The sequence below is a fragment of the Sceloporus occidentalis genome, unplaced genomic scaffold (genome assembly GCF_023333645.1).
Source record: "Sceloporus occidentalis isolate IW3139 unplaced genomic scaffold, rSceOcc1.0.p SCAF_2, whole genome shotgun sequence".
Classification (NCBI taxonomy): domain Eukaryota; kingdom Metazoa; phylum Chordata; class Lepidosauria; order Squamata; family Phrynosomatidae; genus Sceloporus; species Sceloporus occidentalis.
In genome coordinates, this window is record NW_028316982.1 from 269,135,344 (window position 1) to 269,150,636 (window position 15,293).

At 40.9% G+C, this 15,293-nt stretch overlaps 1 protein-coding gene across 1 annotated transcript in view; it reads right to left on the reverse strand.

Annotated features, from left to right (window-relative positions):
• DGAT2 (diacylglycerol O-acyltransferase 2) overlaps window positions 1-15,293 on the reverse strand; it is a 55,205-nt gene that overhangs the window by 12,377 nt on the left and 27,535 nt on the right. Inside the window, exons 3-4 of the mRNA XM_089513017.1 lie at window positions 13,842-13,949; window positions 11,463-11,533 (exon numbers count right to left, since the gene is read on the reverse strand). Coding sequence (XP_089369143.1) covers window positions 11,463-11,533; window positions 13,842-13,949 — 179 coding nt within the window. The remainder of the gene's footprint in view (window positions 1-11,462; window positions 11,534-13,841; window positions 13,950-15,293) is intronic.

Genomic DNA, 15,293 nt, shown 5'->3' on the forward strand with positions numbered 1-15,293 from the left:
AAATTGGCCATAAGAGATGTCTTGAAGAACCTAGAGATTACTAGAGGAAACATTTCTCTAGCCATTTGTAGGTCCTCCAGTGTGATTCTATGGTCAGCTTCTGGAAGATGTTGACCACAGGGTTGTGCTGGAGGATCTCGAGATCCCTAGAGAGGTGTTCTCTCAGGTTAAAAACATATTGCTTTTTTATCTGTGGTATTTCCATATTCATGGGGGTCCTGTGCCCCTAACCTCAATGAAGGCGGAGGGCTCACTGTACAATATTATTGTGCCTCACTATATTGCTTACCCGCCTGGAGCCAACATACAGTTTTGCAGAGGCTGCAGATTAAAAAAGCAATACCAATAAAAGAACAGTGAAATCTTATGAAAACCACAAGCATATAAAATGAGAAGGTATTCAATGCTTTTTAGCAATGGACTGTTGAACAAATTAATGTAAAAGAGACATTTGTTTATTTATTGCACCTTTTAACTGCCCAGTAATCTAAATTCTCTGGTCTGTGTACAATCTGTTAAAAATACATTTTAAAAAATTACAACAAAACAATGTATGAAGAAACAAGACTATTAAAAAAACCAAGACACGGAATTGGCAGCAGAAAAGAACACATTTCACAACCTAAAACCAGCAGCAGGAAGCAGGAGCCATAAAATGCCTTGGAGAATAAGGGGCAAAGTTTGCATCTGGCGCCAAAAAGACCGTATCATCATCACTACTTGCCCCTGTCTGCCATGAAACCCAATGAGTGACCGAGGGCAAGCCACACACTCTCAGCCTCAGGGAAAGACAATGGCAAACTTCGTCAGAACAAATTTTGCCAAGTCGAAAAAGACTTGAAGGCACACAACAAAAATGGGGAATCACACCACAGCCCTCTCCTAGAAGTACAGTTGTCCCTCCACATTTACAGCTTCGACTTTTGCAGATTTGATTATTTGTGGTTTCGCTTAATATGTCCTCTCTAGGAATCTCTAGGTCATCCAGCACAACTGTGCCAGACGTTGAGCATAGAGTTGTGCTGGAGAACCTAGAAGTTGCTAGAGAAAACATTTCTCTAGGCATTTGTAGGTCCTCCAGCATAATTCTATGATCAATGTCTGACAGATGTTGACCAATGAGTTGCACTGGAGTACTTCGAGATTCCTAGAGAGGTATGCAGCTTTGGTGTGGCTTCTGGCCTCTTAGGACGTATGCCTCATTTAAACAGCATACCTCCAAAGGGACCCGAAGCAGCTTTATTTTGGCCTGTCTGTACAGGCCCTTACTTATTTAAGAGATCTTGCCTGCAGATATCTATGCCCGGGGATAGCCTACTTTCTGAAGCGTTCTGTTTTTGTCCCCATCCCTTGCTTTTTACGTATTACCCTGCTGAGGGACTCTGCAGAACCTGCAAGCATGTACAATCCTTTGTAACATTTTGGTGGCTCCTAACAGAAAAAAGGTATCATCCAATCATGGATTCTGGTGTTTTTACTCCTGGACTACATTTTCCTTATTTGTTTTTAAGTCATAGACCTGTGCAGTGAACTTGATCTATTTTATGCTAAGTCTGGGAAAATATGCTTTCTTGGATGACAATTTCTCAGCCCACCCACTGGGAACATTGTCTAGGAAATTCTGAGGGTTGTAGTCTAACAACAACAACAACGTTTTCCGAACTCCAGTTTCTATGATGGCCAGTGATTCTCATGTCAGTGGGAAAGAGACATGAGAATCTTAAAATATTCAGCACCTCAGACAGCTATTTTTGACATTAAGACAAAGGCCCAGAGCAGATGCTTCTCTCCACTGATCCAAGAGCTGCCAAGGCCATAATCTGACTTTATGTCCAGTTCAAGAGAGTCTTTCTATTTGTTGCAGGTTCCCATCTGTAAGGAAGGAGGGGGGGATAAAGAATATAGGGAAATCTCATCTACCCCCTGTCAAGAGCAGTTTTCCAAAATTAACATCCAACTTTGGCATTTCCTTGGAAATAATTTTAAGAGGAGAGAGAAGAAATGGAACCCCCCCTGCAGTAGCTTCTATTGGGTCCGGAGCATTTGAAGCAGGTGCTATTCACTTCTCGGGGTTATGGATGGGGCAGAGCACCAAAGAGCGAGGCTGAGACAATTCATCCTCATTGGAACAGCAACTTGATCTTTCTCGTGAAGCTCAGCTTACATGCCTGTGAATTTACCAACCCTGTGTTATTTCATCCTCCTTAGTTACTGTTGGGAATCTCGGAAACAACAGGAGTGGCTAAATAGAGTTTGTTCTCTGGTTGTTTGGTTTATTTAAAAGTAAGTCTTATTTACTGCCTTATTCAAGCAAGGTTTCTAGAAGCCCTCTCCCCATATTGCATGTTCAATGCTTAGATTAACTTGCCAAGTCCTGACTACAGCGTATGTGCGTTGTGTGCCTTCTAGTCATTTCCGACTTATGGTGACCGTAAGGAAAACCTATCATGCGGTTTTCTTGCCAAGATCTGTTCAGAGGTTTGTCATCAGCTGAGCATACATCACCTGATATGAATACCCCCCAGATATGAATGACATGCCCTGTCTGTGTATGATCCCTGCCTGCTTGCTGATGCTATTGTTATTGTCTGATGTTGGATATTTTATTGTTTTAGCTGCTTTTAATTGAATTTTATGTAAACACTTGTGCTTTTATTTAGTAACTGTAACCCTGCTCTGATCCACCAGGAGAGGCGGGGAAACATAAATTATTATTATTATTATTATTATTATTATTATTATTATTATTGCCTGAGGCTGAGAGCATGTGACTTGCCCAGGGTCACCCAAGGGGTTTCATAGCCAAGCTGAGAATTGAACCCTGGTCAAACCACTATGCCACACTGGCTCTCTTCTCGACTACAGTAGACCAATTTACTCAATGAGATTTACAAACCATTTGAGAATAAACAATCTAGCTCAGTCTTACTCTGGATTTAAGCCTATGTGCAATAGCCAAGACTGCCCTTGGAGTGCAAAAGTGACATAGGGCCACTGCAGAAATAATCTCGTTTAAGACTGCTCTTAACTGCCCTGGCTCAGTACTAAGGAATTCTGAGAACTGCAGTTTGTTGTGGTACCAGAGCTCTAATGACAAAGAAGGCTAAATGTCTCACAAAAATACAGTTCCCAGTAAAGAACTTAAGGAAGTCCTAACAAAGTTTGGTACTCTGGCAGGATTTAAAGTTAATAAGAAAAAAGGTGGTCTTCTGGTTAAAAACCTTACGGCAAAGGAAGAGGAAGAACTGAAATCTATTACGGAGTTTCACCTGATATCTAAAATTAAATATTTAGGTGTAAATTTGACAAAGGATAATTCTGACCTTTTTAAGAACAATTACACACCAACGTGGTAGAAAATTAAAGCTGATTTTAAAAGGTGGGATTCGCAAAATATCTCATTGTTAGGGAAAATTGCTATTATTCAAATGAATGCTCTGCCGAGAATGATGTTTTTATTTCAGACCTTACCAATCGTGACAACTAAGGGTATCTTCAAATCGTGGGAACAAGATATATCAAAATTTTTGTGGCATAATAGGAAACCCAGAATAAAATTTAAGATTATGCAAGATAGTAGAGACAGGGGAGCATTAGGTTTACCCAACTTTGAAATTTATCATAATGCTTGTGCTATGTCCTGGATCAGAGACTGGATTCTATTATCTGATGAGAAAACGATGTATTTAGAATCTTACGGATTAGAGCTAGGCTGCCATGCATATCTGTGCTATAATAGTGTTCATAGTCTTAAAGTATTCAAACAGCATTTTGTGAGAAATGCATTGTTCTCTATTTGGACTAAATATAAAAAACTACTTTACAGACACTTACCAAGATGGACTTCCTCGCAAGAGGCTTTTCATAAGAAAGAAAAGTCCCGGTCTTATAAAAGGTGGAGGTATGATGACATTCTAATAAGGAGGGGAGATAATGAAGAACTAAAAACTAAAGAGGAATTAAAGGAGATGGATCCTTATTTAAATTGGTTTAAATATTGGCAAATTTGAGATGACTGGAGAAGAGATCACTCTGGAGATGGGATAGTGGGTAAAGGGACAGACTTTGATAAAATTATTAGAGGTTCAAGGTTAAAATTAATTACAAAATTGTATAAATTTCTGTTGAATATGGAAATGATGGAAGAAACTGTTAAGTCTAACATGATACGATGGTCCCAAGACATTGGCAGAGTTATCCCTATGGACAGTTGGGAAAATGTGTGGAAAAGAAACCTCCGTTTTACTAAATGTGTTAAATTAAGAGAAAACTATTATAAGTTATTTTTTAGGTGGTACTTGACCCCAATTAAGATTGCTAGATTGGCTAAACACGGCGTTTCTTACTGTTGGAAATGTAATCAAAAAGGAGGCACCTTATATCACCTTTGGTGGCAGTGCAAATCGGCTAAAAAAATTTGGATCATGATACACAGATCTTTAACAAATGCAATGGGGAAAAATATTCCATTTACCCCTGAGTTATTTTTGTTAAATATTACTGATGGGATTTGGGACAATCTAGTTCAGGATGAGTTGAGTGTTTTACTATATGCAATAACTGCTGCTCGAATATTATTTGCCAAATACTGGAAAGCCAACTCTATCCCATCCTGAGAAGAATGGATTTTGAAATTGAATGAGTTCGCAATCTTGAACATGATCTCAATGTCCAAAAATGATAGAACGGTTCAGCAATATAAAGCAAAATGGAAAGAGGTTGCAAAACTATGGGAAAATAAGCTTTCTGTATAAATATCAGGGTGCAAGATCGTTTGAAATAAGAGATATTACATATGTATTTGTATTATTTCAATAATAAATAAAAAACTGGAAAAAATACAGTTCCCAGAATTCCCTAGCATTGAGCCAAGGCAGTTAAAGCAATTGCAAACTGGATTATTTCTGCAGTGAGTTTTGGCTGAGTGAAGCACACCATGGAGGTACAGAATGGGCAGACGCAGGTGGAAGCCAATCTACTGGTACATCTTGGGGTGTTTCACAGCAGAACAGCCAAGATTTCTGACTGCCAACACACACACACACACACACACACACACAGTGTCTTTGGGCTAAGTCAGTACGTCCTGGAGCCAGTTGGAAATGAGAAGGAACAGGTATGTGAAGGGCTGAGTAGGGAGCAAAGCCACTTGTTCTGAATCATTTTGGGGATTCTGGGGGCAAAATATCAACCAGAAAAGTTTTAAGGGGTCTTGTGGGGCTTTGGTGCACCAGTGTACACAGCTGGAGGGTGGCAAAGAGGCAAAATTTGGCTCCCATCCTGTATTAATGTAATGATGTTTCTTAGGGAGATTTCACACAACACAGTGATTCCACTTAATTGCCATGGATCCATCTTATCAAATCTTCAGATTTGCCATCTGCTCTGCTCTGGGGCCACATAGAGCCGTGGCAGTTAAAGCAATGTTAAACCGGATTATTTCTGCAGTGTGAATGCAGCCACAGACTTTGGTCTACTTCCTCAGAGTCACGGAGGTATACCTAAAACTGTATACTGTGAAAGGACCCTTAACTATGCTTTAACTGATACAGAAACTTTTGCACTCTGCTCATATCAGACATAGAGCAGATCATCAAAAGGAGACGGGAACTCCCATCAAGCACATTTTTGGCTCCTCTTACCTTGTGAAACACCAGATTTCTGAATCTTGAATGCCACTGACCACTCCTATATTTTTCATTTTCCTAGTCTGGACTTCCAAGCCCTGGAAGACAGCCAAGCAACACTAGACCAGCTATTATTGCCAGCTAAAGTTTTGCTAACTTTAGCTGTTTTGGTGGTGCAAAGCAGAGAATCCAGCTCAGGTTTCCCCCCAACACACACACACCATTTCCAGCCTCTAGGCAAGAATGGAGCTCACCTATCATTTGCAGATTCCATTCACAGATACTGGACTCTGAAGGGGTGAATTACAACAACCGGTTTCTCCTGCCCAAAAGTGGCAAAAGCATCCCCATGTCAGAATTTTCCTCTCCTTAAACCAGTTTGATAAAGCCTTGAAAGTAAATTGTTAACTAGAGCTGGCTACAGGGAACACACAATTTCCTCGCTGAGAAAGCTCCACTAGCTACCGGTCTATTTCCAGACACACTTAAAAGTGCTAGTTATCACCTACAAAGCCCTGTGCAGCTCATAGGGCTTTGTAGGTGACACACCTGAAAAACTGATTGATTATGAGATATTTCCTTTTTTAGAACAGATCAGGGAGTTGGACTGGATGGCCCTTGAGGTCTCTTCCAACTTTAGGATTCTATGAGATTAGCAAACTATTAAAGACATATATGTATTCCTTCCACATTACAGGTTGTTGAGTTTCCCTTATCTGAAATGCTTGGGACCAAATTTTTGAATTTTTGCATATGCACAATGAGATATCTGGCAGATAAGACCCAAGTCTAAACTTGAAATTCATTTCCTTTTCATATACACCTTATATACATATCTTGAAGGTAATTTTATACATACTCTTTTTAATAATGCCGTGTATGAAACAAAGTGTGTGCACACTGAACCATCAGAAAGCAAATGTGCTACTATCTCAGCCACCCATTTGGACAATTTTGGAGTATTTCTGAATTCTGGACAAGGGAGACTCAACCTGTATCTTGGCTTGGAGTGGATGGGATGGGAAGATTAAAGAGAGGAAATCTATAGTGTATCATTTGGGCACCATGCCATCTTTCCTACAGCCAGTAAAAGTTTCTTTGGGGGGGACTGAAACTCCCACAATCTTGTTAAGAAAACTAAACCCATCTTTTCGATGTATGGGTTTGGCTGCTTTCGGCCTTCACGCTGTCCCTATGGTTCTCATTCTTTGTTCATGAAATTTTTGGATTCCAACTCCCAGAAGGCTCAGGCAGCATGACCAATTGTCAGGGATTAAGTCCAAAGCATCTAAAGAAACAAAGGTGAAGACCTAAGCACACACAAAAATAACAAGAAGCTACAGAAGCAATGCACCAAGAGAACGCAGCCACTGTTGACCATTCTTGAGTAACTCTAAAGCAGAGGTAGGAATCATGAGATCCTCCAGCTGATGCTAGATTATGACTCCCAGCATCCACTGCCAGCCTCAAGAACAGTGAGCAATTCTGAAGTTACTGTTCAGCAACACTGGGAGAGTCAATTTCCCATCTTTGTCCCAACAGTTAAAAGACCTTGGACCAGGCTCTGGGGCTTAGCCTTGAAACTCTCCCTGGACTGAGCCAAAAGGTTGCTTTAGACTCCATTATGCAAGAGGTTGGCACTGGGGGGGAAAATATCTAACCAGATCACCACCGCCTCCTCCTCCTCCTCCTCCTCTTAGACATAAATTATCTAAGCAATTTATCAAACAAGCTGAAACTGTAACCTTTGTTCCAACCATGTTGTTTCTATCACGGCACATCCCGCTCTTACAGGAGTCAAAACAAGGGGCATGCTCCTTCCTGCATGACCAGCACATGGTGTGTTCTTCCGATGCATGCCAATTCTTCATGCAATTTAAACACAGTATTCAGGTGTCTAACCCTCAGTGCTAGAGGGAGAGGTTTGTAACAAAACAAACCCACCTACAGTTGCAATTCCAAGAGCAAGCTATTTTTAAACTTCTCAAACACTGATCTAAGCAGAGGTCACTCCCAACATGGGCAGAAGACACTGGGCAAGGTGCATGCACCTTGTTCAAAAAGAAGGAGCACTGCGTAGCACAGTATAGCATTTACATTTCTATACTGATTATCAGTACAAAAGGCTCCCAGATTAAGCACAGAAGACCTAAAACCAGCATGGAAAAACACCCAAGCAAATCAGATCACTGGAAAGATTAAAAGGGGCATCACAGAGCTTGCAAAAGTTACATTCAAGATGCTTATAGTTCTAGCTATCCCTGGACATGTTTTTTCAATGTAATTTAGTTACATTTTCGTTAATGGGAAAAGACATTAATTTCAGTGGTCCCTTAGTATTCATTGGGGTTTGGTTCCAGGACCACCCCATGGATACCAAATCTGTAGATGTTCAAGTCCCACTAAATACAGTGGGAATAAAATAAAATAGTGTCCCTTATATAACATGGCAAAACCAAGATTATAAGAATGTGTGTATATACATTCTTATAATCTTGGTTTTGCCATGTTATATAAGTCAGCCCTCCACATTTCCACCTTTGACTTTTTTGGATTTGATTATTTGCGGATTTAATTAATATGTTCTCTCTAGAAATTTTTAGGTAATCCAAAGCAACTCTGCTGGAAATTGACCATAGATTTGCACTGGAGGACTTGGAAATTACTAGAAAAAAATTTCCCTAGATATTTGTAAGTCCTCCAGTGCTATTCTGTGGTCAACCTCTGTCTGATGTTGACCATGGAGGTGCATTCTTTCAGGTAAAAACAGTGGTTTTTTTATTTGCGGTATTTCCACTTTCACGGGGGTCCTGTGCCCCTAACCCCAGCAAATGTGGAGGGACCATTGTATTTTTTGAATATTTTCAAACTGTGGGTAAAAAACATCCATAACTGTACTGTACAAGCAATACGAATCCAAAGTGACCTGTCACACTTTGGAAACGAGATGGCATGATATATTGCAAAGGCCATAACGGAAGGCAACAGGAAAAGAGTAAGGTTGCATTACAGGTAGATGCAACTCCATAAAAAGCGATGGGACTATTAAAACCTGAGCAAGCTATTTATAACAGGTGTCTCGAAGACTTGTCATTTGTAGGGGTGCAATAAATAAAAGATAATATGACAGCAATTAGTGAATAGCTACCCATAATAAATCTTTAAAGGTACAGAAATAAAATCAAGCTAATGAAACCATAACAGGTTAGTTGCAAGTCTAGCAAATTCAAAAACAGTATCTACATGAAGAGTATCATATCAAAAATCAGAGACCTTTAGATCCAAATGATGCTGTCATCACAAAAAGAATGGGAATGTCTGGGATTAGGTCAGTCCTTTTGGACTATAGAACTGGGGATCTCAATTGCCAACCTGCGCCAAAAGAAACCACCAGTAGCAAAAGGGCAGAAAAGAAATGGCACAAGTGCACATGCTGCAGATACATGATAAGGTGTCTAAACTCAGTTTATCCAGAGGGCAACAATCCTCAGGGCTGAAGTACATGTTCAGAAGCATAAATGCTACCAATAATGACCTGTTCACAACTCTAAAAGAGCCAGAGAACTTTTCAATGACAGTGGGGGAAGTAAACTGTAGCTTATTTCATTCTTGCCTGCAGAAGAGAAAGGTTTAATTTTTACCCCTCCCTACTGGGTGAAATCACAAGACTTTTTCTTCATTTCTTCATGATTTTTTATTTAGAAAGTCCCCAAACAAGGGGAGGGGAATTCATGTGTGCAAAACTGCTCCATTCCACACAAACATACTGCATCCCCCCCCAAAAAAATAGTCCACCATTCCATTCAGACTGAATTTTCACCCCACGAACCCGGCAAAAATACAAAGATTGAAAAATGAACCAAAACTCTTATAATATCTCAAGACACCTCATCAAGGACAAGAAAATCTGCTAATATTCTCTATATAACTATGTAGTGGTTTGAGTGCTGGGCTACAACAATGGAGACCAGGGTTCGATTCCCAGCTCAACCACATGATAGGTTCCCCTTAGGGTTGCCATAAGTCAGAAACAACTTGAAGAGGTACAAGTACTACTACTACTGCAACCCACCTTAGTAAGCCCTTTCTACCAGGAATGATGGGGAAGGAATCAGTGCAGAACTGCAGAAATCATGGTCTTTCCATTTGGTTCTCTGCATTTTGTATTACTTTGGAACAGGGGAGACAATTGCATGAGCCAAAAGGATACTATACTTGTATGCATTTTTTATCCTGAAGTAAGCCCAGCTGTGTTCAGCAGGGCTTCCTGCCAGACAAGAGGGCAGAAAATACAAACCTGGCCATATTTTAAAAATAGACCCCATTTAGTGTGTGACACTTGAAACGAGCACAACATAACTTGGCCAAAATGCTTTTTCATAGAAATGAACAGAAGTATAAGACAGATTTTGGAAATATTACTTCTCTTTTTTATGACATCTCCCAGAATCTCCCAGGCAATGGATATGTTGACTGGAGGACTGGGGAGAAGAAAGGCCTTGCACACAGAAAGGGGCCCAGTTTGGTTTCCAATTCACATAAGGACAGGCTGCAGAAGACCTTGACAAGAATTTAGAAGAGGAGCAGTCAAATTGAGGCCTATGGGCTGCATGGGGCCCCTGACAATTTCCATCCCCCAATTTTTTAAAAACATGTAATTTTTATCCCCAAACCATGCAGAAAGTGCTCAAAATGTATAGAACACATGAAAATAACTCTCCACCCTAACAAGCACCCATGAAACCTTTAGTACCCCCAACACAACAATTTTTCTCTGAAGTCTCTCTCAAAATGAGACTCCAGAGGCAAACAGGGGCATTTAGGCTTGCTGTGTGCCCCACAGGGGGATGAAGCAGGGAATTAGTATGCCCACACCAATTGCAGAGCAAGGGGAGAGAACCTGATCCATTCGGGTGTGTTGCTAGAGGTTATTTTTTAATACGGCTACCATCAGCCCCAGCAAGCCTAGACAATGGCAGCAAGTCATAGGTATTGTGGACTAGGTTACAGCACGTTGGAGGTGGTGGACACTAGGTTTCACTAAGACCAATCCCACTCCCAAAGCAGCCAGAAAGAAAGCACTGATGAGTGAATGCTGCACCACCAGAGGAGGAAAGTATGACAAGTGAGAGGACAGAGCCTGTAGCTCATGTCTCGGCAGCACCATGGACCCAATCCTCCTCACCAATCTATCCAGTGAGAGAAAGCAGGCGATGATTTGCTCCAAAGCAGAGGTTCAGTACCCTGGTCAACACCCTCCGAATGATTCTGACTGACTTCCACCAGCCCTGACCAGGGCAGCCGATACATATCTCAGCAGGAGTTGCAGCCCAGAAGGCACCAGTTGTGTCAAAACACACAGAGCAACCATCAAATACAGAAAGGAGCCTCAAAAAGGCATCAAAAGTTTAGGAAGTCATCCACTACCTGGAGGCTTCTAGTAGTCTTCGGCTGTGATCCAAAACACACCACAGAAATGATCCAGTTTGAGACCGCTTTAACAGACCTGGCTCAGTGCTAGGGAGTTCTAGGAATTGTAGTCTATTGTGGCCTCAGCACTCTGACAAAGAAGGTTCAGTGTCTCACACAGGTACAGTTCCCACAATTCCCTAACATTGAGCCAGGGCAATTCAAGTGGTCTCAAACTGGATTAGTTCTGCAGTGTATTTTGGACCTAAATAATCTCTCCGCCAGATTGTCCAATACATCTGGTCAAAGCCAACTTGGGGAATGAAGGCAATGGCAAAGCCCCTTTGAACACATCTTGTGATAGGTTTGCCTTAGGGTTGCTGTAGGTTGGAAATGACTTGAAGGCACAAATCAACAACTACTCACTCGGACTGGGAAGTAGTCCCGGAAGTATCTCCACACGGCCCAGTTCCTGACCCACTTAGATCTTCTTCCTCCTGTTAGAAAAAAGAGAGAGAAGAAAGCATGTCAGAAAAGGCAGATGTAGAGTGGAGAATCCCAAAAAGAGAAGAATAGGCAAAGCCAGTACAGAAATATAACATGGAATATGTTGGTGTCATACATAAATGAAAGTTCATTTACAAGTGCTGAGCTGCATAGGTTGCTCAAAAAAATCCAGACAAGAAAAAAAAAACATACCAGAAGCTTTTGGAAAATCACTCCTGGTTTTGCAAAATAGATGGGTTTTTTAAAAGATAAACAGTACTGGAGACCTCCCCACCTTTTTAAAAGGTGAAATACTACTCCATCATAATTACAGGCACACCCCAGTTAACAAAATCGATGCATTCCTAGGTGTTATTTCTTTAACAGAAAATTTGGTCCTAGAGGTATAGATAACATGGAAAGAAGAAAGGTAGGTTCCTGCATCACCTAAAAGTTTCAATAAACTTCTTACTCAAAACTAACAATACGCAAACCTCAATGAAACAGCCAGGTCAGGTAAGCCTTGCAAAAGTACAAAAAATGAAGCTTTTGGAACTCTTTAAAGGTTTCTTGCGAAATGCATTTGGAATGCATTCTGGAGGCATACAAATTACAATTTATAACATATAAATTACTTTGTGTGTTGTAACTTGTATGTCTCCAGAATTACTTTGTATGTTGTAGACAGGCACACACAGCTAGACTAGGACCAGTTGGATTAGAACCTCATTCTTTCCTAACTTCTCTTTTATTGCACTGTTTACAGCACACCTGCTGCCACAACCTGTTGCTGCAACTGTGGGTTTTTCCAGTCCTTCTTTGGCATCCTCCTAATGCCAATGCTGCTTTAAAAAGCTTCCCACTAGACAGAGGACAAGGAGGAAGGATAGGCTGGGCAGAGGTAAAAAGACTTATGGAGAAAAAAAGCTCTTTGTAAAGACTCTTTGTTAACTGAAATAGCACTAAGTTTCCACTTTAACAGCCATGATCTACCTCATCATCTCCCTCTTTATACCAGTTGAGTCTCCTTTATCCAAAATGCTTGGGACCAAAGGTGTTTTGGAGTTTGAATTTTTTTCAGATGTTAGACCCAAATCTAAATATGAAATTCATTTATGTTATGTGGACAATTTTGGATTTAGGAGTATTGTGGATTTTGGAATTCCAGATAAGGGAGACTCACCCATACCCTGCATTATCCCCAAGGCAGCTTGACATTTAAATTATTACCATGCAGTTAAAAGCATATAAAATTCAACATTAAAATAGAATTAATCTGCTATCCTATAGAATCCTGGGACCTGCAGTTCAGGCAGGGATACTCAGAGTTCTCAGCCAGAGAGCTCTAGCACCATACCGAACTATCATTCCCAGGAATCCATAGGATGTCGTCTTGGCAGTTTAAAGCAGAATCATAGTGATACAGCTGTCTAGTGTGGAAAGGGTCCCTGAAGGCTTTCAGGAGAGAATATAAACCCATTTGGGGAGGCAGGAAAAGGTCCACCAAAACAGCACATAGATTTTGCCCATCCCTGATCCTACATCCTACTTTTCAGACTACAACTTCCATTAATCATAACCATAGTGTCCACCTCTGTTGGGAATCATAGTCCAAATATATTTCAGAGGTGCCAGGGAGAGAGAAAGTTGCTTTACACCATGTTCATTTAAACCTTTTCACTGGCCTCAGTCTATTTCTAGTTCCAACTAAAGCAGACCCACGAAATCAGTGTGACCTACATCAGTGTTAACTCACCATTCATCATTTGATTCCATGGGTTTACTCTAGTGGGGATTACCAATGGGATCCAGGTCATAGGTCTAATCTGCCTAGAATAAATAATGCAGTTTGACACTGCTTTAACTTCCATGGCTCAATTCTGGGATTTGTAATGTATTGTGGCGCCAGAGCCCTCTGACACACAAGGCTAAATATCTCACAAAACTACCAATTCCAGAATTCCATAGCACTGAGCCATGGCAGTTAAAACAGTGCCAAACTGGATTATTCCTGCAGTGTACGTTAAGCCACAGACCAGACAGAATGGTCAACAGTTTTAAGTCAATATCAGATGAAGATGGGCAGCTATTATTTATGTTAGGCAGTACTGGCAACAAAATGTTGAATACTCTCAGGAGGAGTATTCAGGCTTCTTGCCAATCATGCCCTACTTGCAGAAATGGCATTTCCCAGTCTTAGATTCCCAAGACTACAACTCCCATCAACTTCAACTGCTGACCACACCAACTGAGGAAAATAAGACTTGTAATCTGACGCACCTGGAAGGTTCCAAATTAAGAATTTTCAACCCATCTTACCTTTTTTGGGAGTGTTCCAGTCAAACACCAACCACACCAAATACACAGCAGCAATCACCCAGCAGTCTGTGCACAGAATGTACATGAGGATAACGGTGCAAGCCACGCCTGGAAGGGTAGAAGAAAGGGAAAGAAGCCAAATTAACTCATTTTGTTAAGAAGGGATTTGTTCTGGCATACAAATACACACAGAGAGAGACACACACATGCATTTGCCTTTTGAACCTGTCCATGCTTCTAAGGCTTTCCCATCCTCCCAATCTAAATCGGATTTTGTTGTTTACAGCTTAAGTGACATCACATCAGCTCTAAGCCTTCCACACAATTCCAGCCAAGGAATGCTCCCTTCGAAGCTACCCGGAGTATTCTCACCCAGAAACAGCCCTGGTGTCTTGCTAGGCTCAAAATTCAGGTCCTTTCAATAAAATTTCCTTCCTCTATGCAAAGGGATCTTGCATCACCTTTGAGACCAACTGTGCAAAAGAAGGTGTAGCAAAAGCTTTCATAGTCTTACGTCTACTTCCTCAAACACATGGAGTGAACTGGTGGCTAGGAAAGATGTTTAGATTCAGACTGTATGAATAGCCATAGATATGTAAAACTTGTGGGTATGGTAATCAGGTGACCAGTTTTAACTATAGTCAACAAAGACAGGAAGAAAGATAGATGGAGTGATGTTTCCCTCCATGCATCTGAGGAAGTAGACCTAAGTCTATGAAAGTTCATGCTGCAGTCTCAAAGGTGCTACAAGATCTCTTTGCGCAGAGGAGGGAAAGTTTATTGAAAGAACCCAAATTACAAGCCCAGCAATATCCATTTGCATTACATATATTCCACAGTAACACAAGCTATGTCTCTGAATTTTTTCCTCCTCTAGCTCAACAAGCTGTTCCAAAAGTTTGCTTTTGCATACGTCATTCACCAAACACACAAAACTGGGATTTGGGCTCTTTTTATATGTTTTTACAACCAACCACTTTGTACCACAAATCCACTTTCTTCTCATGCATGCGCTTGCTTTATTATCAGTAGAAACAGCAATAGAGTAATAGCAGTCATTCTGCTACAGATCTCCAGTTTTTGTGTTTATTTTTGGGCACGGGGAATACTCTACTGGAAGCAACTTTGGACACAGCATGAGATGACACAACTCATAGGAAAAGACAGTAAAGGTGGGGAAAATAGGACAAGAGGAAGACCATGTTACAAGTGGATTCCATCTCAAACACATTACTTTGCACCACTATGAAACCTTTTTTTTCCAGAAGACAAGGTGACAGTCTTTTGATACACCTGCTGTCACATCATGCTGCATCTTTGGCTCAAAAAAAATCTAAGGTCTACCTTCAAGTTGTTTCAAACTTATGGCATCCCCAAGATGAACCTATCATGGGGTTTACTTGGCAAGATTGGTTCAGAGATGGTTTGCCATTGCCTCCCCTTGAGACTGAG